The sequence below is a fragment of the Lynx canadensis genome, chromosome A2, assembly GCF_007474595.2.
Source record: "Lynx canadensis isolate LIC74 chromosome A2, mLynCan4.pri.v2, whole genome shotgun sequence".
Classification (NCBI taxonomy): Eukaryota; Metazoa; Chordata; class Mammalia; order Carnivora; family Felidae; genus Lynx; species Lynx canadensis.
Window position 1 is genome coordinate 78,521,970 of NC_044304.2, and position 24,424 is coordinate 78,546,393.

Below are 24,424 nucleotides of genomic sequence, written 5' to 3' on the forward strand. Positions count from 1 at the left end.
AGCTCTACGCTGGTGGTGTGGTGGTGCGGAGCCTGCTTGGGATTCTCGATCATTCTCTCTCTGCCCCTCCCCCACTTGCATGCACTGTCTCAAAATAATAAACTTTAAAAAAAACAACAACAACAACAACACCGTAGCCTCCAGAATCGCACAAGTTCCTTCCGTTATTAGTTCATCCTGTTAATTACCACGTGAGGTCTCATTCATTGGATCAACAAGTACTGAGCACCAGACAAAAACAGGAAAAGACAATCTGGCCCGCCCTCAGCCCTGGGGGATGGGGGGTGGGAGAAGCGGACTATCGGCCCGCAAGGGGCTGTGCACCGGTCACCCTCAGCCTCCGCATAGGCCCCACCCCATCGGTGCCCCCAGCTTCCTCCTGGTGGTGAAGTGTAGAACTCCCTGTCCAGGTCGCCTTCAAGAGAGGCGCGTCACGTGACCGCGTCGGGCGCAGGGGGCGGGGCCGAACGGCCAGGCGCTGCCGGGTCGCCTAGCAACGGCGCCACGCAGAGCCATGCAGGCCCGCGGCAGCAGAGAGCAGGAGGCCAGGGATTATTTGGAAGAACATCGGATTATGGAGTTGCTGAACTATCTCACCAGCACCCTGCTCTTTTTCCGGCCAGGTAAGAGTCTTTACCACCGCTCGGCTTTCTGTCCCACCGCCTCCGCCTCCCGGCGCGGAGCGGTTGCCAGAAATTCCCAGTACCGCCATCCCTCCGCGCCCGCGCAGCCGCCGGCCGGCTCCCCTCTCCAGTACCCCCACCTCCACGCGCACACTCTCCCCTATATCTCGGCGACTTGAGCCGTTCTGCCAACTAACGCTGTGGTCCTCAAACAAGTACTTCCTGAACGGCTTCTGTGTGCCCACCACTAGCCAGGTGCGCGGCGCTCACACAGGTGGAGGCTTGTGGCTGGTGGGAGAGAGGCTTCAAGGAGGGGCCTGCTTAGTACTACGTGCGTGTGGGCGCAAGCCTGCCCTTGAGTCTCCTCTTCTGGAAAATGGAAATAATAGTACCCATTTTATGGACACGTGGGGGAGATTAAATGAGTAGTATACAAATTAGCCCTATGCCTGGCAACCAACAGATGTTTCATTTTGGTTTTTATAAAAGTATACGTATGGGGTTTAAAAATCAAAAGCCACTCCAAGGCTTATCATGAATAACGGCATTTCCCTCCATGTCCCAGATTCCCACTCTACAGACGAACTGATTTCCCATTCGTTTAGCTATTTACCTTGATATTTCTAACTCACAGACTTGCACTGCTACTTACTAGTGCCCCCCGCACCCTAGGTTTAGGCTTAGCTTTATACTATGGAAGATGAAACTTTTAACTCTCTTACACACCTGCACCCACGTGTGCACGCTCGCGCACACACACACGCACTCACACCTGTTCCCACTCATCTCCAATTTCCCAAGAAAGTTAGAATTCAATTTTGGTGTGACCATTATCACATTATTATTAGGCAAATATCCACAGCTAATCCACGTAGTATGCTATGATTGTATTTCCTTTGTTCTCCCTGAAATTAATAATACTACATTTTATTTTTTTTAATTTTTTTTTCAACGTTTTTATTTATTTTTGGGACAGAGAGAGACAGAGCATGAATGGGGGAGGGGCAGAGAGAGAGGGAGACACAGAATCGGAAACAGGCTCCAGGCTCTGAGCCATCAGCCCAGAGCCTGATGCGGGGCTCGAACTCACGGACCGCGAGATCGTGACCTGGCTGAAGTCGGACGCTTAACCGACTGCGCCACCCAGGCGCCCCAATAATACTACATTTTAAATGTTTACTTAAATTGTCTTTGCAATTGTCGCCAATTCATCGATATCCCCTTGCTGTCACAAGCATAGATGTCCTCCCAGTACATTTACGTTCATCCAGTCCACACCCCCAGGGCCTCCCCCAGCTCTCTGCCTGCTCTCGTCTGGATGATCGCTCAACTGCCCTGCCGTTCAGCTGTGATTCAGGGTTTTCCCTCACTCTGATCCTAATCCACTTCACCTGTCTCCTGCACTTAAAGCCCCATCTTTTTTTTTTTTTTTTTGATTTAAAAAAAAAATTTTTTTTTTATTTTTGAGAGAGAGAGAGCGCCAGCAGGGTAGGGGCAGAGAGAGAGAAGGAGACACAGAATCCAAAGCAGGCGTCAGGCTCTGAGCTGTCAGAACAGAGCCCACATGGGGCTCTAACCCATGAACTGTGAGATCATGACGTGAGCCGAAGTCTGATGCTTAGTCCACTGAGCCACCCAGGTGCCCCTAAAGGCTGTTTTGTGGTGCTTGGGCCTCCTCCTTTTTTTTTTTTTTTTTTTTTTTTTTTTTTGCTTTTTTCCCCTTTCTCTAGGGGAACATCCTCTAGTGAGCGGCTCCTTGAGAGGCTGTGCTTTGTTGGAGCATATATGAAAATGTCTCATCCTATTCTCAAACATGATGATAACCAGGGTGGATACAATTCTTGGTTAGAAAATACTGCCCTCAGAACTTGGAGGGCGTTGTTCCATTGTCTTCTAATTGCCACTGTTCCTCTGAAGAGTCTGATATCATGATGTCATCAGATTCTTGATCTGTTTAATATAAGGCATGTTTTCTTCATCTGGAAGTCTTTAGGTTTGTCTTTTTACTTTATCCCTGGTGTTCTAAATGTTTATATGCCTTAAAGGGGGGTTGTTTTGTTTGTTTCTAATTCACTGTACTAGGTGCTTTGTGGTCTTTTTTAATTTGTAGATTTTTTTCTGTCTCCTCCTTTTTTCCTGTCCTTTTTCTCTCTAGCTCTTTATTGTGTCAACCAGTAGAGTATCTCAAGGATTGATTTTTCTCCTTTAATTTAAAAGGCTTTGAACCCATCTGGCAAAAACAGAATTCTGTGGAAGGCAGGGTGGGGGGAAGAGAATCTCAGATAAAGACAAATTCTCTTAGCAGCAGAGGATAAGGAAGGGGGAGTCTGGGAGTAGTTACACATTAATACCATAATCCCCATTACAATCACAATTTAAATTTTTTTAACGTTTATTTATTTATTAGAGATAGAGAAAGAGCATGAGCTGGGGAGCGGAGAGGAAGAGGGGGACACAGAATCCGAAGCAGGCTCCAGGCTCTGAGCTGTCAGCACAGAGCCCAATGTGGGACTGGAACCCACGGACTGAGAGATCATGACCTGAGTCGAAGTCAGACGCTTAAACCGACTGAGCCACCCAGGCGCCCCATATAATCATAACTTAAATAATGATCAGTGTAAGAAACTGAGATGCTGTTACCCACTCTAACAATATGAACTTCTTGAAACATCTCTACAAATGCCAAAGGGGGTGAGGCAGGGTGGAGAAAAGGACAGGTGAAGAAACACTGAGGAAAAGCTAAGGAGGGTTTGGCTGACGTTCAGAATGCATATCAGTGCCCTTCAAAGTTCCCTGCACAAGGCCCCCTAATGGCAGAGGAGAGGGGACTTGTACCTTTGGTGTCTGAGACCTTAGCCTGATGCTGAATAACACATTTCTTTGGAGTCACTTCTTTTACCCTAAAAATGTCCAAGTTTCATTTTTCTACAGATATATTCGTTTCTTTTTATTATTATTTTTTTATTTTTTTAAATGTTTATTTTTGAGAGACAGGGAGAGACTGTGAGTGGGGGAGGGGCAGAGAGAGAGAGAGACAGAGAAAGACACAGAATCTGAAAAGGCCCCAGGCTCTGAGCTGTCAGCACAGAGCCCGACCGTGGGGCTTGAACTCACAAGCGGTGAGATCATGACCTGAGCTGAAGTCAGACGCCCAACCGACTGAGCCACCCAGTGCCCCAAGACATATCTCTTTCTTAATGTAAATATTTCATATTATCAGAGTAGGATTGATTCTAGAAAGAAATACTGTGTTTGTCTCGGGTCCTTATGAAGCCTCTGGCACAATGACAGGTATCCCAGTGTCAAAACCCTGGATTGTAAGGGATTTATGGAAAATAAGACTAGACAGTTTGATTTGATTGTTATATCGAGGGAGCAGGTCCACAATCCCACATCCTCAACTCCAAAATTCTAAAAGCCCTGGAAACCTGCAGATTTTTATAACTCATTTAACGCCCAAACCTAGCATAACCTGAAGTCATGTGGTAGGAAAACGTGGCCTCGCCTAGACTGTACTGGGAAACAGAGCCCCTGGCTTCACAGCCACTTTGCAGTGACCATTCTGTGCTATGGAAGGAGCGAGTATACGTGCTTAGGGGGTGCCTTTAATAAAATTAGAATTTCATTTTTAGACAGGAGGCAGTTGTAGTAACCCAGATGAGAGATGCTGCTGTGGAATCGTAAGTGAGGATAAGATATATCTGAGAGTGATGGAGAAGAAAAGTTCAGTAGAAACCGTCATGGTGGACTAGGTTTGGGCGTTCCAGATGCTTCGTATATTTAAGTCAGTGGAGCGCAGTAAAGCCCACAGCTTTGGGAGGCACATTGCCTGGATTCATCCTAGCTCTGGGCCTTGGCAAGGGGCTGTTATGAAGAACACTAGGCACGTAGAGAGGGCTCAATAAACGTTAGCTGCGATTATTAAGATGTGGAACTTGAGGTTTGTCCCCCTTGAAGAACTGATTGTTATTATCAGCTGACATTGATGTAACTTAGGTGGTTAGTAACCTTTGGATCTTCCCTTCATGTTTTAAAGTTATTTCTTTAGGGCCACCTGCCTGGCAGAGTTGGTGGAGCCTGCGATGCTTGATCTTGGGGGTGTGAGTTCAAGCCCCATGTTGGGTGGAGAGATTACTTAAAAATAAAATCTTTAGGGGTGCTTTGGGTGGCTCAGTTGGTTAAGCATCCGAGTCTTGATTTTGGCTCAGGTCATGATTTTATGGTTCGTGGGATCAAAACCCCTTGTCAGGCTCTGTACCGACAGTGCAGAGCCTGCTTGGGATTCTTTCTGCCCGCCCCGCCACCTGCCCCTCCCCTGATTGTGCATGAGCTCGCTCTCTCTCTCAAAATAAATAAACCATTTAAAAAATAAAAATAATAAAAATCTTTTAAAAAGTTACATCTATTATCTTTTCTTTAAAAAGTTACATCTATTATTTCAAAACATTTTTTTTTAATTTTTAGAAAATATTTATTTTTGAGAGAGAGAGAGAAAAAGACACAGTGCGAGCAGGGGAGGAACAGAGAGGGAGGGAGACACAGAATCTGAAGCAGGCTCCAGGCTCCAAGCTTCCAGCACAGAGCCCGACACGGGGCTCGAACCCACAAACCGCGAGATCATGACCTGAGCCAAAGTTGGACGCTTAACTGACTGAGCCACCCAGGCGACCCCAAAACATTTGTAGAAGCAGGCAGAGTATAAATTATAGACTCCAGACCTGAACATTATAGCATCTCGTGGAGTCTAAGGGATATACAGTAATAACACACCTAGTTCCCTTAGAATTATTTACTTACTCTATCCTTAGAAAGAAATGCAGTGAATTGAAATTTGAAATTGGCCTTTTTTCTCTTTCTGAATTTGATAGACGGCTCAGGGAGAAGCAACCGAAGACTACATACATGATGTGATTGCCTTTAGTGACCCATTTGTTTCTGTAGTCTACTAAAATTTGTACGAAAAGGCACAAGAGAGATTTAAAAACATAATCACAATATGTGAATACTATTTGAATAAAAGTGTTTTTACTTTTACTTTCTAAAATGTTTTAAAAGATTTATTTATTTATTTATTTATTTATTTATTTATTTATTTATTTATTTTGAGAGAGAGAGAGAGTGCGCGTGTGCAGGGGAGGGGCAGAGAGAGGGAGAGAGAGAATCCCAAGCAGGCTCTGCACTGTTAGTGCAGAGCCTGATGCAGGGCTTGATCCCAGAACCATGAGATCATGACCTCAGCTGAGATCAAGAGTTGGAGGCTTAACTGAATGAGCCACTGCTATTTTTTTTTTATTTTTAAGAAGTGTTCACAATTAATAAAATTTGTGAGACAACTGGAAATATTACTGCCTGGCTATATGGAGGTATTAAAAAAATTTTTTTAATGTATGAATGGTATTGTGGTAATGGCATTACGGTAATGGAAAAAGAAAAAAGTTCCCTCTTCAACAAAGGATATTGGGAAAACTGGGTAACCACATGCAGAACAATAAAATTGGATCCCTATCTTATACCGCCCACAAAAACGAACTCAAAATGGATCAAAGACTTAAACATAAAACCTGATACCATAAAACTCCTAGAAGAAAACCTAGGGAGAAGCTCCTTGACACAAGTCTTAGCAATTATTTTTTGGATATGACAGCAAAAGCACAAATAGCAAGATGAAAAATCAACAACTGGGACCACATCAAACTTACAAGCTTCTGCACCACAAGGAAAGAATCAACAAAATGAAAACGCAGCCTACAGAATGGGAGAAAGTATTTGCAAACTATGCGTCAGATAATATCTGAAATATAGAAAGAACTCCTACAACTCAATAACAAAGAAAAATCTTATTAAAAAATGGGCAGTGGGAGCTGCCTGGCTGGCTCAGTCAGAAGAGCACCCTGCTCCTGATCTCAGGGTTAGGAGTTTGAGCCCCACCTTGGGTGTAGCCATTACTAAAATAAATAAATAAACATTTTTAAAAATGGGCAGAGGAACTAGACATTTTCCCAAGGAAGACACACAGAAGGCCAGCAGGTACATAAAATGATGCTTAACGTCACTAATCATCAGGGAAATGCAAATAAATATCACCTCACACCTGTTAGAATGGCTATCATCCCAGAGGCAAAGATAACAAGTGAGAACGTGGAGAAAAAGGAACTCTTGTGCACTGTTGGTAGCAATGTAAATTGGTATAGCTACTGTGGAAAACATGGGGGTTCCTCAAAAAAAATGAAAACAGAACTACCATGTGCTCCAGCAATTCCACTTCTGGGTATATATCCAAAGGCAATGAAAACAGGATCTCAAAGAGATACCTGCACTCTCATGTTTATGTAGCATTATTCACAGGAGCCAAGCTATGGAAACAGCCTAAGTGTCTGTCTACAGATGGATGGATGATGAAGATGTGCTATGTTTATACAATGGAATATTATTCAGCCGTGAGAAAGAAAGAAATCCTGCCATGTGCAACATGGACGGCCCTTGAGGATATGCTAAGTGAGCTAAGTCAGACAAACACTGCATGCTATCACTTGTATGTGGAATCTGAAAAAGCCAAAGTTGTAAAAACAGAGTAGAACAATGAGTGGGGGTGGGAGTAGGAGAGATGTTGTGGAAGGGTACAGACTTGCAGCTGTAAAGAAGTCTTGGAAACCTAATGCACAGCATAGTGCTGACAGACAATATTACTGTATCATAAATATCAAACTTGCCAAGAGACTCTATCTTAATTATTCCCACCCCTAAAAAGAAATAATAATTATGTGATGTGATGAAGGTGTTAGCTAATGCTGCAATGGCAATCATATTACGAAATATAAATGTATCAAATCAACATGTTATATAAACTTACACAATGTTACATGTCAGTTGTATCTCAAAAGAAGTCCTTCTCTTTCAGAGATGTACGCTCAAATATTTATTAATGAAATATGATCACTGTGATTTACTGCAGAATAATACAGGAAAAGGGGACCTGGATGAGATGATGGTGAAATAAGACTGGCCACAATTTTTTAAAATTTATTTTAAGTTTATTTATTTTGTGAGAGAGAGAGAGAGGGAGAGAGAGAATCCCAAGCAGGCTCCGCACTGTCCGTGCAGAGCCGAATGCAGGGCTCCAACTCCTGAACCGCGAGATCATGACCTGAGCTGAAATCAAGAGTCTGACACTCAACTGACTGAGCCACCCAGGTGCCCCTAGACTGGCCACAAATTTTAACAGTTAAAAGTTGGTGACAGGTTCATTTTACTTTCCTGCTTTTGTATATTTATGAAATTCCCAATGAGAAAAACAAATTTAAAGAATTTTGTATATACACACGTTTATATATATACAAACATACATATATACACACACTACTGTGTGTGTGGTGTGTGTGCATAGTGTGTGTAGTGAGTGGCACTCACCTAAGCTGCTGCACCTTCTCTTGGCTTCTTTTCATCATAACTGACCTGCATTATTTCTGTAAAGTGGATCTTCATTTTTTATCTTTCGTATTGCTTAAATGAAAGATGGCCTGCTTATCCAAAATACTGCTTTTATGTTAGAAATGAACATTCATGGGTGTGTGGCTGGCTCGGCCGGTTAAGCATCGGACTTCACCTCGGGTCATGATCTCACGGTTCGTGAGTTCGAGTCCTGTTTTGGGTGAGCCACTTCTGTGCGCGTCTCTCTCTCTCTCTCTCTCTCTCTCTCTCTCTCTCCCCCTTGCTTGCACCCTCTCTCTCTCAAAAAAAAAAAAAAGATGGGGCACCTGGGTGGCTCAGTCGGTTAAGTGTCTGACTTCAGCTCAGGTCATGATCTCACAGCTCATGAGTTCGAGCCCCATATCAGGCTCTGTGCTGACAGCTCAGAGCCTGGAGCCTGCTTCGGAGACTGTCTCTCCCTCTCTCTCTGCCCCTCCCTTGCTCATGCTCTATCTCCTTCTCTCTCTCTCTTAAAAATAAATAAACATTAAAAAAAAAGTTTAAAATAAAAAAAAAAAGAACATTCATGCTTCCTAATTGGAAGAGGGTATTAAATTTTTTTTTTCAACGTTTATTTATTTTTGGGACAGAGAGAGACAGAGCATGAACGGGCGAGGGGCAGAGAGAGAGGGAGACACAGAATCGGAAACAGGCTCCAGGCTCTGAGCCATCAGCCCAGAGCCTGACGCGGGGCTCGAACTCACGGACCGCGAGATCGTGACCTGGCTGAAGTCGGACGCTTAACCGACTGCGCCACCCAGGCGCCCCTGGAAGAGGGTATTAATTAATCCAAGAGCCCCTGTTTTTATTTATATTTTATCGCTTCTTTTAGCTGGCTGCCTTCTTCCCTGCATCATGCTCTTCCTTTTTGTTGCTTTTCTACTCTTATCTGCAAATTAGAATCACCTGAGGAGTTGGGAAAAAAAAAGCCCAGGTCCCATCTCTGCAGAACACTTATATACATAATTAATTGTTCGATGTCTTGCTTTTCTTGTAAGCAAGGCCTGTGTCCCCAGTGCCTATTACAATACCTTGAACATAGTTATTTAATAATTGTTAAATGACTGTTTCTACTTGTGATATATCTTAATTTTATATTGGAAAGAATTGGCACTATTCTCTTGCAGAAAAACCAAGAGAGTATTTAATATCTGTATTGGAACGACTGAGAATTGCCAAAATGACAGGCTTGGCTTTTCCTTTCTTTATGGATCATTCTAACATTGTGTCTATGTTTGAGATGATGGACACTTCGAATAAAGGCACCATATCGTTCGTGCAGTACAGAGAAGGTCAGTTATCATCTCAATTAAAGCAATAGTTTGTGGCCATTCCATAACTTTCCCTAGCTGAAAATAATTCTCGCTTCGTAAATTTTCCTTTCTTCTCATTCTGATTTTACAGCCTTAAAAACCCTGGGTCTGTTGACTGCAGATGAAGTTTTAAAAGATGATGGACATGCAGTAACTCTGGATAAATTCAGACGTGAAGTGTAAGTTTATTTTTACGTGACTGATGTTTAAATAATACGGCATGACTTAAAGTACAATGAAAACAATTTAAAACGTAAGTTCCTACCTTTTGACAGAAACATTTCAGTCCCTTGAAACTTTCAGCTGTCTAGAAAGCGAGGAGTGACAGCAAAATGTCAAGACTGGGGGCAGGCGGCAGAGGGAGAAGGTGCTGGAATTAGGAAGTTTCTGGGGCACTTCCATTCTTTTCTCAGTGGGAAAGCCCAGCAGTTCTCAGAAAATGAGGTGGAGAAGCCCCAGTGTGCTGGAACTAACAGAAAAGTTCTGAGCCCAAATCCCTAGTTGGGAAATTTCTGTATAAAATATGGAGTAATAGAATTTCTCTCAAAGCATTTCCTCAAAATTATTTATCACCAGGTAAGTATTTACCATCAGTATATGTTGTGAGGCCCCTGGCTGACTCAGTCAGTAGAGCATGTGTGACTCTTGATCTTGGGATCAGGAGTCCAAGCCCCCATTGGGTGTAGAGCTTATTTAAAAACAAACAAACAAACAAAAAACAGTACGGGAGACTACGTGGCTCAGTCGAGTGTCCGACTCTTGATTTCAGCTCATGTCACGGATCTTGCAGTTCATAGGATCGAGCCCCACATCCGTGCCATGCCAAAAGAGTGGAGTCTGCTTGGGATTCTCTCCCTCCCTCCCTCTCTGCCATTCCTCCCCACATAAGTAAAAAAATAATAATAAAGAAATAGGATAGGTTGCATGCCAGCCTGACAGTTTTATTTATTTACTTACTTATTTAAGCAGGCCCCATGCCCAGTATGGGGCTCAAACCCACCACCCTGAGATCAAGAGTTGCATGCTCTACCACCTGAGCCATCCAGGGGCCCTAGGACAATTTTAGATGCAAGTTATATTACAGCTTTAAAAGTACTAACTAAATGCTGAATCAGAAAACAAAAAAATTGGAATAACATTTGATAGTTGTAGAAGGCCTCTAACCAATGTAATTCAATTTGTTTAAATGTTTTGTTCTCTAAGGATTTATTAATCAAGAAATTGGTATGTAACATAGTCCAAAAAGCCAAGGAAAAGTCAAAGAAAAAAGAAAGTTTAAGATTCCCGTCTCATTATTAGTTACATAAATATTAAACAAAAACTGTTTAATTCCCATCCTTGCCCCGGGGAGAGACTGAAACACAGTGCCCTGGCCTGAAATGTTTCATCCAAAAGAAAAGGCTGCCTGCCCACTGTCCTGGAATGGAATCAGGAAGGATTTTAAATGTAAGGACATTTGTGGAATATGAGAGCAATTCTATTTTGGTCACCACCTCATAATGTTTTCTTAGAGGAAAGACAGTGAATTTCCAAACCAGATACGGGAACTTCAATTATGAACATATATTCTAAAGTGATTTTTTTTTTTAATGTATTTGCTGTGTTTGATTATCTACAACAGTCTCCCTTAATTAGCACAGGAAATTGAAAATTGCTTGTAATTTATTATTCTCTGCTCTTGTATCTTGTTCAACAGACATACTTAGCATTTACATTTGTAAATGGAATTACTCGGAGTTTTCATGACTTCTGAGTTTTCTGGTTTTGTTTTCTTAGGAACAAGAGGATGGAGGAAATATGGGCAGCGTTTTAATAATGCCATCAGTCCAAGATAATAAATGATTCCATAAAGTTTTCAACTGTCCAGTTTCATTAACTCAGAACTTCGTCACATAACTTGACATCCAGTTGGCCTCCTCTTTGTTAAACACCAAAACTCCAAAACAAGAAAAGATGCTTTATTTTCCCGTGTTAGGCCAGTTTGTCCTCAAATTAAGTAGAATCTCAACATCTTGTTGAGCCAGTTTGTAAATTCCAACTTCGTTTAAGGCCTCGGTGGCAGGAGGCTGCCCTGAGGCTGACTGCAGGACGTCTTTCAGAAGGAGGGCAGAGCCAATGTTCAGATTCAAAACAATACACGCTTCTTTGACACTGTTTAAGAAAAAAAAAAAAACAGGAGGGAAATGAGATATCCATTATCTGTGTCATCACGTTGTTCCATAATATTTTCATCTTCAGAAACTAAACAGCTTCCCTGCACTGCTAATCCACATCCCTCTCTAGAAAGTATTTATGGATTTATTATTTGGCTCTTTTAACATGTAAGGACAATGTATGCGTACAGTGTTTCTATTTCATTAGATTACTATAATGTGATAGGATCATTGTTTTCCATATGTGTGTGTTACTCACCAAAAGGTAATATTGACACTAACATAATAGCCTATTAAATGTGGCTAAGACTTTAGGTAGGTTACAATATGGGAAGAGAAACTAATAAAAAAGAAAAAAAAATTCAGATCTCTTACTAAAATAAAAATCATTTTTTCATTTTATAATAACTTTAAAGGGACTACTTTATAATCTCAAACTCCTCTCCCCAATAATTTAAATTTCAAACCAATAATTCTAAAAATGGTTTGAAGAATTTTTCTGACATTCATTTATAGTTACGCTTAGAACCAAAATCAACATAAATATGTAAGAAAACCACTTTCTTAATGCCTGGCCTACTATTAGGTACCAGGCATATTTTTAATTTCTTCTATTTATTGACTATGGTACAACTGCACTTGCCTTTATTTTCCATTTGTCTCTCCAGTAACAGGCAAATAGAAGCATGAAACCAATGCTGGGAACAAAGCCCAGCCCATAACTCAGATCCAGTTCTGATAAATTTGAGGGGGACGGGGGTCATGGGTCACACCTTAGAGTAGCTGGGTACCTGATGAGTGTTTTCAATTTTTAGCTGACGCTCTATTTATCCCACCACACATCACGGGGCCCCTAGGGCTGTGAAAAGAGGAATCAACATCCTGTAAAGCTTGATGCCATCAACAGTCATTGTTAAGTTCTGAGCTTACTGTTTGAAGTAATTTTCTGGCCTCTTGCAATATCGGGAGAACAGGGGGAACAGGTTCCGACTCATATCAAACTGGAGCTGAGCTGCCCCTCCCTCGTTGAAATGATTGGCAAGAACGATCTGAAACAAAGAGCAGTTCGTGTCACACGTGCCTTTGCCATCAGGGCCCCGGAACGCCACCCGCTCTTGCTTACTTCTTGGTAGATGTACACATCCAGCTTCTCCACAAGCACCTGCCAGAAGACTGTGAACAAGGAGAAGCAAAGCTGCTCCTCCAGCTGGAGTAAGCGGTCTCTCACGGTGAGCAGCAGCGGGCAGGCCGAGCTGGACAGGGACATCACCGCCTGCTCCGACTGCGACGGCAGCGACAGCCACCTGCGAGGGACCAAGACCGCACCGCCTGCAGCGCGTTACATTTTACTACGGAATCTTCAAAACCTTGTACTTTTAGAGATGTGACCAATCATTTTACATGTGGGGAAGTGCACTGTCCTGGGGCATCTTGGGTGGATAAGAGCAAAATGTACAGCCCAACATTAAAAGCCGTCTCAGAAAATAAATATAACTATATTGATACACTGGTTCTCCATTAAATACTCCCTTATTTAATGAGGATGACACATCATTTCCTTAATGTGACTTACTGAAATAATTACAAAGTGGTTAAAATGTAACATGTATTAGCATTGAAGACATCAGGTAATTTTATGCTCTGGTTTTCGGCAGAGTAACAGGGACTAAGCACACTTGCAAACGGATTACAAATGTTCGGTGTGACGGGGACTGTGCTGGAGAAGACAGACCCTGCCTGTTCTCACAGAGTACGCAGTGTGGGGAAAGGGACAGAGACCACAGAATCATGTCGGTGGATACAGAGTACCCTGCAGGCATGCATGCAGAGTACTGTTGGGGCACCAGGCCACTCAGCCCCACATCCCAGACCAGTTGTGACTATCTCTGTAGTCACAACTACATCTGAGGGTTAAATTAGGATCAGTTTATTCTGATTAAGAATGTCTGAACAGGGCCCCCTGCGTGGCTCAGTTGGTTGAGTGTCTCTGACTCTTGATTTCAGCTCAGGTCGTGATCTCCCGGTTCATGGCTTTGAGCCCCATGTCAGGCTCTGTGCTGACAGTGCAGAGCCTGCTTGGGATTCTCTCTCAGGATGAATAAATAAACTGAATAAATGTCTGAATATATTTTAGAAAGCTTTCTATCAAAAATGGTTAAAAGTTTATAGAGCAAAAGGCCAAACTCTGCTATCTAGACACCTTGGAAATTTGCATATATTATCTTTCAATCTTTTTTAAAGTTTTTATTTTAATCCCTGATTTTCATCACCAAGTGCGCGCCTTAATCCCCATCACCTATTTTACCCATCCCTCCACCCACCTCCCCTCTGGTAACCATCATTTGGTTCTCTGTAGTTAAGAGTCTGTTTCTTGGTTTGCCTCCCTCTTTTTTTCCTTTGTTCATTTGTTATGTCTCTTAAATTCCACATATGAGTGACATCATATGGTATTTGTCTTTCTCTGACTGACTTATTTTGCTTAGCATAATACTCTCTAGCTCCATCCCTGTTGCAAATAGCAAGGTTTCAAAATTTTTTTATGGCCGAATAATATTCCATTGTAGATATACACCACATTTTTTTTATTCATTCATCTATCAGTGGACACTTGGGCTGCTTCCATATCTTGGCTCTTGTAAATAATGCTGCCATAAACATAGGAATGCATGTATTCCTTTGAATTAGTGTTTTCATATTCTTTGGGTAAATACACAGTAGTGTGATTCCTGAATCTTGGGGTAACTTTTTGAGGAAACTCCATACTGCTTTCTAGAGCGGCTGCACCAGTTTGCATTCCCACCAACAGTGCACAAGGGTTCCTTTTACTCCACACGCTCACCAACACCTGTTTCTTGTGTGTGTTTTAAGTTTATTTATTTGAGAGAGCGAGCAAGAGGGGCAGAAAGAGAGGGAGAGAGGGAATCCCAAGCAGGCCCCGCACCGTCAGTGCAGAGCCCGACATGGGGCCTGAACTCATGAAACCGTGATACCAGGACCTGAGCTGAAACCAAGAGTCAGACGCTTAACCGACTGAGCCACCAGGTGCCACGTGTTTCTCGTGGTTTTGATTTTTAGCCATTTGGACAACTATGAGGTGATAGCTCACTGTGGTTCTGATTTGCATTTTCCTGGTGTTAAGTGATGATCAGCATCTTTTCATGTGTCTGTTGGCCATCTGGATGTCTTCTTTGCAGAAATGTCTGTTCATGTCTTCTCATTTTTGATTGGATTATTTGTTTTGGGGGTGTTGTACCAGTTCTTGATCTATTTTGGATACTAACCCTTCATCAAATATGTCATTTGCAAACATCTTCTCTCATTCAGTAGTTGCCTTTTAGTTTTGTTGATTGTTTTCTTTGCTGTGCAGAAGCTTTTTATTTTATGTAGTCCCAATAGTTTTTGTTTTTTGTTGTTGTTTGCTTTTGTTTCCCTTGCCTCAGGGGACCTATCTAGAAAAAAGTTGCTATGATCAATGTCAGAGAAATTACTGCCTATATTCTTTTCTAAGATTTTTATGGTTTTGGGTCTCACATTTAGGTCCTTAATCTATTATGAATTTATTTTTGTGTATGGTGTAAGAAAGTGGTCCAGTTTCATTCTTTTGCATGCAGCTGTCTGGTTTTCCCAGCACCATTTGTTGAAGAGACAGTCCTTTTCCCTTTAGATACTCTTTCCTGCTTTGTCAGAGATTAATTGACCAAATAGTTGTAGGTTTATTCTGGGTTTTCTATTCTGTTCTTTTGATCTATGTGTCTGTTTTTGTGCCAGTACCATACTGTTTTGATCCTACAGACTTGTAATAGAACTTGGAAGTCCAGAATTGTGATGCCTCAGCTTGCTTTTCTTTTTCAAGATCGCTTTGGCTATTTGGGATCTTTTGTAGTTTCATCCACGTTTGAGAAATGTTTGTCCTACTTCTGTGAAACATGTTGCTGGTATTTGATAGGGATTGCATTAAATGTGTAGGTTGCTTTGGGTAGTGTAGGCATTTTAACAATATTTTTTCTCCCAGTCCATGAGCATGGAATGCCTTCCCATTTCTCTGTGTCGTCTTCAGTTTCTTTCATCAGTGTTTTGTAGTTTTCTGAGTATAGTTCTTTCACTTCTTTGGTTAGTTTTATTCCTGGGTATCTTACTGTTTTTGGCGCAGTTGTAAATGGGAACTGTTTTCTTAATTTCTCTTTCGGCTGAGATGTAACAGGTTTCTGTACATTGTGTACACTGACTTTGCTGAATTCATTCATCAGTTCTAGCAGTTTTTTGGTGGAGTCTTTTGGATTTTCTATATATGGTATCATGTCATCTGCAAACAGTGAAAGTTTGACTTCCTCCTTACCGATCTGGATGCCTTTTCTTTCTTTTTGTTATCTGATTGCTGTAGCTAGGACTTCAGTACTGGGTTGAATGTGATGGTGAGAGTGGACAACCTTGTCCTGTTCCTGACCTTAAGGGACAGGCACTCAGCTTTTCCCACTGAGGATGATATCAGCTGTGTGTTTTTCACACATGGCCTTTGTTATGTTGAGATATGTTCCCTTTAAACCTACTTTGTCGAGGATTTGTTGTAATGAATGAATGTTGTACTTTGTCAAATGCTTTTTCTGCCATCTATTGAAATAATCACATTATCCTTCTCCTTTCTCTTATGTTGATGTGATGTATCATACTGATTGATTTGTGATACTGAACCACCCTTGCAATCCAGGAATAAATCTCACTTGATCATGGTGAATGATTCTTTTAATGTATTGTTGGATTTGGTTTGCTAGTATCTTGTTGAGGATTTCTGTACCCATGTTCATCAGGGATATTGGCCTGCGGTTCTTTTGTTGTGGAGTCTTGGTCTAGTTTTGAAATCAGGGTCATGCTGGCCTCAGAATGAATTTGGAAGTTTTCCTTCCTCTTCTATGTTTTGGAATAGTCTGAGAAATATAGGTATTTATCATCTTTCAACTTTTAGCAAACTGGATTTGAGAGTTGAGTAATAAGAAAATATGAAGGACTTACCTTTCTTTTTTATACAATTTTGCAGCATCTTTAACTTCTCTAAAAACATGGTCTACTTGGCGGGTCAACATGTCATGCTTTAAACGCTCCAGTAGGTTAATCATGTCATCAAAGACAGAACTCTCCATAGAGGCCAGCTGTCCCAGCTGCAATTTACTGAGGGTGTTATTCTCTGCAAAGACCTCCAGTGCTGCCTGCTGAAGTTGCAGGAAGAACTGAAAGCAAAAATGTATTAACATGGTCATTAAGATGCTTCCTTTTTAACAGCATGAAATATAATTCATGTACTACAACTCACTTGTTTAAAGTGTACAATATACTGGCTTTTAGTGTATATTCAGAATTGTGCATCTAACACCAGTGTCAATTTTAGAATGTTTTCTTTACTCCAAAAAGATACCCCACACTTAACCATCATCTCCCAATCCCCTCCGTGCACCCTCCCACCCTAGGCAACCACTCATCTTTCTGTCTCTATCGATTTGCCTTTTCTGGATGTTTCACATAAATGGAATCCTATAATTTCTGGCTCTTTCTGACTGGCTTCTTTCACTTAGTATGTTTTCAAGGTTCATCTATGTTGTAAGATGTATCAGTACTTAATTTCTTTTAATTGCTTAATAATATTCCATTATACGGCCGTACCACATTGTATTTAGCTATTCATCAGATGACAGACAGCTGGGTTCTTTCTCGTCTATTATGAACAATACTGCAGTGAACATTTGTGTGTATGGTTTTGTGTGGACAAATGTCTCCAATTCTCTTGGGTATACCAGGAGTAGAACTGCTGGGTCATACGGTAATTCTGTGCTTAGCTATTTGAGGACCTGCAGACTCTCTTCCACAGTGGCTGTACCATCTTACATTCCTACCAGCTGTGTGTGAGGGTTCCAACTTCTCTACCTCTGCACTAGCAATTGTTATTATGTCTTTTTTATTATAGCCATCTTGGTTTATATTTAGTGATGTCTCACTATGATTTTAATTTGCATTTCCCTGATGGCTGATTTCTTTAAGTACTCATTTTCTCCGAACACAGACTGAGAGTTGTAGTAAGCAGATTTATGAGAGTTAAGAGAATTAAAATGTCATTTTTACAGTGGCATTTTAGGTAGAATATGTATTATTTTTTTCTGCCCTACAGAAAAATAACGCTGTGGATATTTAGCAAGAGATTAAAGGCAACCTAAATGCCCATTAATAAGGGACAGGATATGGCCACAATAAGTGACTGTTCAGGGATGGACATGTGAGAGGCCACACTGGTATTTTCTGCTGAACCTATCAGAGAAGAGGCACTGGTCCTCTCAGTGCCTGGACAGTGGGAGCCTGGAGCCACCTGTGGCCACACTCCCAGAGCCTGCCTGACAATGAAGCCAGAAGGGAACAAGTCCAGGGCAGCCATGCCTACTGCTTTCAGTTACACAAACAGATTCCTCACCGACTCACCCCACTCCCCCTCCCCACTCAGGCCAGCATCAATCCAGCTTCTGTCACCTACAACTGAAAAATTCCTGACTCTGAATGGCTGGGTATGTCTGGCTTGGCGCAATCTGGCAATGGACAGACAGCTATTAGTACAGAATCGAAATTAATGGAAGGTGAGCTCTGTCCACTCTTCCTTTTTTCTATCTAGGCAATACAAGAGCATTAATGATTTTTATTTTAAGCGTTCACAGGCTGAAAGACCATGAAAATGGGTAAATAACTTCTTATATTAAACAGAATTTGTAAAATCATAACATACAAGGACAAAAAATTCATTCATGATTTGAGGAGCTACTCTAAATTTGGTTATTCTTCTGTTGACAGAAGGACCCAGTTAATTCAGCAGCGCATTACAAATTTCCTAAGGACAGGGATGATGGCCAATTCATCTTCGTTAACAGACTATGGCACCAAGTAAAAGTAGTTAATGATGTTCCACAAATAATTCGTTGAAGCTAAAAATCTGGCTTCGAATGAGTCTCTTATTAGATCATCTGGCACAAGAATCAGGAATGACAATTTGTTTTATGACAAAGCTTAGCAGAAAATGGAGCAGTGTGGGGGCTGAGTGAAAAAAGTACTTACTAAAATGAGGAAAACAACACATAAAAGTACACAATGAGAATTGTGTAGCATACGCAATAGAATACAGCCCATGTGTTCTAATTAGGTGACTTTATAAACAAATGCATTAGTCAGTACACTCTATATTCATTTTATGAAATAATTACTTTGTGTCTTATCTTCCTTGCTTAGCAGAATGATACTATGAATGTGGATCTCAGTTAACATTTTTGTTGAAAAAGACTTTTAAGTCCCAGCCAGAGTCCAGAATATAAACTATGTTTATCAGGTTTTTATCTTATTTATGTCTGTTATTACATTTATTTTTGTTTCCTATTTTTTTAATTAATTACCCTGTATGTAATTAAGATAAAGACTTTTTTGTTTATTCTTTCACAGTAAAGGAATACATTTTCTATATAATGCGTTAGCAGTATATACTTTTTGTTAGAAATTCATAATTTAAAATATGTTATTTTTAATAAAAACTTAAAAAAACAAACATATATCTATTCTTATTATGTTTTCAAGACTCTGTCCTTAACCTGGACATTGAGTATTTTTAAATGCCTATGTTTGATTATATTTCATTTCTGCTTTTTTTTATTACATTAAGACTTGACAATATACAGACATTTTAATTTACCTTGTCCACCTCTGTGACTCATGTGAACACACTCAAAAATTATGTTTTCTAGTATACTATGAACTTATCACCAATCCTCAGTTAATCAAGCTTTCGAATTATTCTACCCTGGAATTTTTCAATTCCCACTTTATCTACCACATTTAAAAAGTGGTATTATTAAGTCTTTAGTTAACATTGTAGTTGTTTTGTTGTTTTACTTTCCTATTTTCATTTCATGACACAATCATATAATACTTTACATTTACAATGTACCTTAGTACAGTTTGTTTTTTTTCTTTTTTTTTTAAAAAAAATTTTTTTTCAACGTTTATTTATTTTTGGGACAGAGAGAGAAAGAGCATGAACGGGCGAGGGGCAGAGAGAGAGGGAGACACAGAATCGGAAACAGGCTCCAGGCTCTGAGCTATCAGCCCAGAGCCCGACGCGGGGCTCGAACTCACGGACCGTGAGATCGTGACCTGGCTGAAGTCGGACGCTTAACCGACTGCGCCACCCAGGCACCCCAGTTTGTTTTTTTTTCCATTTAATATATACTTCACTGTTTTATGGTCATGCAAATTCTCTGTTAATACTTTCTGTCATGAAACCTACTTCATGGGACACAGTGGTGAAAACCCAAGCTGATTTCTGTATCTATACACATGATCAGGGAATAGTGATTCCAAACCCAAGAGCACCCTGTCCATGAAGTTCCTGGAGCTCCTCTGAGGTCATTCTAATATCTAAACATCATCAAAGGAATTAATCTATGTTAAAGTTTTAAAGGCTAATTAAGTTTCTTCATTTTTGGCTAGAAATACATATTGGAAAATCTGGTTAGCAAAAGCCTTGAAAACCACTATAGTCCTTGGATTAATAAAAAGAGTACACAGAAATTATTTAATAATTGTATATAGGCAGACCAAATGAATGTGTGTGGAGAAAGGAAGGATAAATAAAATTCTTGGAGGCAAAAGGCCTTAACAGTACTTGCTAACCGGACCCAAGGTTTTGATTTTTAGATTTATTTAAGACACATCGCACTATAAGAAATTAACTTTCTTGGATGATATGATAATGGTATTGTGGTTATGGGTTGTTTTTTTTTTTTTTAAGGAATTATTTTAGAGATACATTTTGAAATATTTGTCATGAAATATACCTTAAGATCTTCAAAATAATCAAGTGTGGGATGTGGAGAAGAGGCTTAAATAAAACAAAATTGGTACAAGAAGCTGGATGACAGGAACATAGGAGTTCATTTTATTATTCTACTTACTCATGATTTAAAGGCATTCAAAGGGTATCAAATGTTATTTTTATTACTTTTATTTTACTTTGTTATGTAATCTTTACCCCAATGTGGGCTTGAACTCACGATCCTGAGACCAACAGGCGCAAGGCTCTACCGACTGAGCGAGCCAGGTGCCCCTCAGATGGTGTTATTTTATCTTCCTTAAAGTCCTGGATTTTATGGATTTTGACACCATTTCTCAATCCTAGCTTTTTCTGAGATGGCAATTACCATACATGAATATTTCCCAAGATAAAGTCTAATTAAGAGGAAAAAGGTTCATTCTATAGACCACTATTTTATGAGACGTTGGCTTTCTTTTCCAATGATTAAACTATTAGGATTATGTAACTATTTGCGAATTGAGAAAAAAATGTAATTTAATCACACCCCCTAGGTTTGGCCTAATTGTTATTCTACTAATGTGTAATTTCTGCTTGCTGTAAATTCAAAATTTCAAAAGGTAAAACTGTTAATACTACTAACAAAAAACTGTTTAACTAAAACTGTGAAAACTCTACGATTTAATATAAAAAGCACATTAGCGGGCACCTGGCCGGCTCAGTCGGAAGAGCATGCGACTCTTGATCTACAGTCGTGAGTTCAAGCCTCACATTGTGTGTAGAGATTAATTTTAAAAAATAGTAAATAAACTAAAAAATATATATGTTAAAATAAATAAATAAATAAATAAATAAATAAATAAAAGCACATTAACTTACAACATTGTCAGCCCAGTCTGCTAGTACTGTTGAGATATAGTTCACAGCATTGAGAATTGCACAGTATCGAAAGCCAAGGGAAGCTCTAGTCTCTTCTTTCATCACCTGAGTTAACCGTATCCTGAAATCATCTACTAAGTCCTTCTGTAACTCCAGGAACTGTAGCTTTCTGGAAGCTGTGGGAAGATTTTTATATCTGTCTGTGGAGAAAGTTAACAAGACATGTGAAAGTTTTGCTTCTGCCCAGGACACAGTTACAGGGTGTCCCTATTGACATGCTTTGGTACCTTTGTCAAATAATCAATCAACCATCCAAGCACGGATCTATTTCTAAACTTTACAAGGTTGCAGGTTTCACAAGTATATGTACTTGTCAAAACTCACTGAACTGTATACTTCAGATTTATGTTCTCCATTGTATAGAAATTACAGCTCAATTTTTTTAAATGTTTATTTTTGAGGGGGGGGGAGAGAGAGACAGAGAGAGACACACATAGAGAGAGAGAGAGAGAGAGAGAGAGAGAGAGACAGCTCAAGCAGGGAAGGGGCAGAGAGAAAGGGAGACACAGAATCTGAAGCAGGCTCCAGGCTTCAAGCTGTCAGTACAGAGCCAGAATGCGGGGCTTAAATCCACGAACCGTGACCTGAGCCAAAGTCAGATGCTTAACCAACTGAGCTGCCCAGGCGCCCCACAGTTTAATTTTTTAAAGGCATGAGGAAATTATAGATGGGCCCTGATTTATTATGGTTCAACTTAAGATTTTTCAAGTTTACAATGGTACAAAAGCTATACACATTTATAGGAATTATCTGAATATTTTATTTGGATCTCTTCCCAGGCTGGCAATATGGGATACAACCCTCTCATGATCCTGGGCAGCGGGAGAGCGGCATATCTCCATCAGCCATGGGATCATGAGGGTCAACAACCAATGCACTTACAGCCATTTTGTCCTCATACAAACATTCTGTTTTTCACTATCAGTACAGTATTTAATAAATTACAGGAGATATTCAACATTTTATTATAAAGTAGGTTAGGTGTATGAAATGCATTTTTGACTTAAAATGTTTAACTTAGGATACCTTCATCAGGATGTAGCTCCACTGTAAGTCACAGAGCTGTATGATAAGGTTTTGGGGTAATGGTGGGGTTTGGAGGTGGGTCCTGCCCCCATGCTTTAATAAAATCACCTTTTTGCACCAAAGACATCTTCAAGAATTCTTTCTTGGCCGTCAGCTCCGAACCCCACCATCACCCCAAAACCTCATCATGTACATATAAAAACCACCCCATTTCAGGGCACCTGGGTGGCTCAGTTGGTTGTGTCCACCTGACTCTTGATTTCAGCTCAGGTCATGATATCACAGCTTGTAAGATGGAGCCCTGTGTTAGGCTCTGTGCTGACGGTGCGGAGCCTGCTTGGGATTTCTCTCTCTCTCTCTCTCTCTCTCTCTCTCTCTGCCCCTCCCCCCCCAAATAAATAAAAATAAAAAAATTTTTTTTTTAATTTTTTTTCAACGTTTATTTATTTTTGGGACAGAGAGAGACAGAGCATGAACGGGGGAGGGGCAGAGAGAGAGGAAGACACAGAATCGGAAACAGGCTCCAGGCTCTGAGCCATCAGCCCAGAGCCTGACACGGGGCTCGAACTCACGGACCGCGAGATCGTGACCCGGCTGAAGTCGGACGCTTAATCGACTGCGCCACCCAGGCGCCCCTAAAACTTTTTTTAAAATCACCCCATTTCTTCAACAAAAAAATGACTTCTTTTTTAAAGTAAGGAGAAACTATGACAGGTTAGAAGACTTATACACTTAAGAATTTACAGGTGAAATAAGATGCCTGAAATGTTCTTTAAAATACTCTAGGAGAAAAAAATATAATAGAAGTGATCATTGTTTTAAACTTTCATAACAGATACTTGAGGCTTCATGGTATCACAATCACTTTTGTGTATGTTTGAAAATTTCCCAAATAGAAAATGTTTTAAAAAGCACAAGTTCTTCAGGGCGCCTGAGTGGCACATTCAGTTGAACGTCTGACCTCAGCTCAGGTCATGATCTCACAGTTTGTGAGTTCGAGCCCTGGACTTTGGATCCTCTGTCCCTATCTGTCTCTGCTCCTCCCCCACTTGTGTGCACGCATGCGCTCACTCTCTCTTTCGTTCTCTCTCTCAAAAGAAAAAAAAAAAAAGCTTACCTAAAAGAAAGTTGTATCTTGAAAGACTTATACTTACCAGTTATAACCAAGAGTAGCGTCATAAAAGTTTCTGCACAGTCTGGAACTTTCATCTCGTCCACATCAGTGATATCCTTATATTGGGATATCCAAGCAGCTTCTGATGAAAGCATTGAGTCCATTTTTTGAAGAGCAACTGATATGCAGAAAAAGGGAACAGGTCAATTAAGTAGTTACAGTCATTCTTAATTTTCAGCACAAGTTTTTAGGAGTAATGGTTTTTCTGTAAAAAACAAACAAACAAAAAACCAAATCTACAACCTCCCACCAGTTGCACTATATTTAACACGCTCTGTGTTAGGGTTGAACAAGATTCCCTACTTCTCCCCGCCACCCCTACCCAAAATCTTCAAAATAGTTAAACTGATGAGACAAGCTACATCCAACAGACACTACAAAGAACAGGAAGTACTATGGTACAATCTATAAAAGTTAGCTGTATCCTATACTGGCCTGACTCTTCCATTCTAGAAACGTGGATGGTGCAAGTACAAGAAAAACTGGTCTGATGGGAAGAAAAGGCAACTTGGTAAACCTTAACCAAGAAAAATCCAGATGACTCTAGTTTCTACCCAGAGCGGGTGAAGAAAAACACCAAAAGGTAATATACACAAAAGGAGATAATATGCTCTCCACTTGATGGCTACTGAACACTTACATTTTCTCTCCACAGTCAACCACCTCTGAAAACAGGTGTCCTCTGACAGAATATGCATACAGTTGGCAAAAGTGCTGGGATAGCCATAAAGACTATGCAGCTCCCTTTCGAACAAAAGCACCTCATCCACCAGATGACAGAAGAGATTGTCATCATAGAGCAGACATGGGATGTCTGCAGCTAACTTCTCAAGAACGAGCATCATGAGGCCCCGGGTAAATTCAAGCTGAAAGAAACATGTAAGCAGGAGGTAAGGTAAATG

At 40.6% G+C, this 24,424-nt stretch overlaps 2 protein-coding genes across 4 annotated transcripts in view; one reads left to right on the forward strand and one right to left on the reverse strand.

The window, feature by feature from the left end:
- The first annotated feature begins 438 nt into the window (after positions 1–438).
- EFCAB10 (EF-hand calcium binding domain 10) lies at positions 439–11,257 on the forward strand. Of its 2 annotated transcripts, XM_030307785.1 has the most exons (4): positions 439–623; positions 9,218–9,382; positions 9,495–9,582; positions 11,180–11,257. In XM_030307785.1, exons 1-4 carry the CDS (start codon positions 515–517, stop codon positions 11,214–11,216), a joined length of 399 nt encoding a protein of 132 aa, XP_030163645.1. In that variant the 5' UTR covers positions 439–514; the 3' UTR covers positions 11,217–11,257. The 2 variants fall into 2 exon arrangements, with proteins under 2 accessions (XP_030163645.1, XP_030163646.1); XM_030307786.1 differs by lacking the exon at positions 9,218–9,382 and having other exon boundaries at positions 479–623.
- Positions 10,593–24,424, reverse strand: part of RINT1 (RAD50 interactor 1) — a 31,323-nt gene continuing 17,491 nt past the window's right edge. Inside the window, exons 9-15 of one of the 2 annotated variants that reach the window (XM_030307783.2) lie at positions 24,163–24,388; positions 23,503–23,640; positions 21,263–21,462; positions 16,564–16,778; positions 12,680–12,860; positions 12,487–12,605; positions 10,593–11,554 (exon numbers count right to left, since the gene is read on the reverse strand). In XM_030307783.2, the coding sequence (XP_030163643.1) occupies positions 11,362–11,554; positions 12,487–12,605; positions 12,680–12,860; positions 16,564–16,778; positions 21,263–21,462; positions 23,503–23,640; positions 24,163–24,388 (1,272 nt within the window). In that variant the 3' untranslated portion in view covers positions 10,593–11,361. Of the gene's footprint in view, positions 11,555–12,486; positions 12,606–12,679; positions 12,861–16,312; positions 16,479–16,563; positions 16,779–21,262; positions 21,463–23,502; positions 23,641–24,162; positions 24,389–24,424 lie in introns of those variants that run through there. The other variant, XM_030307784.1, reaches the window with a different exon arrangement.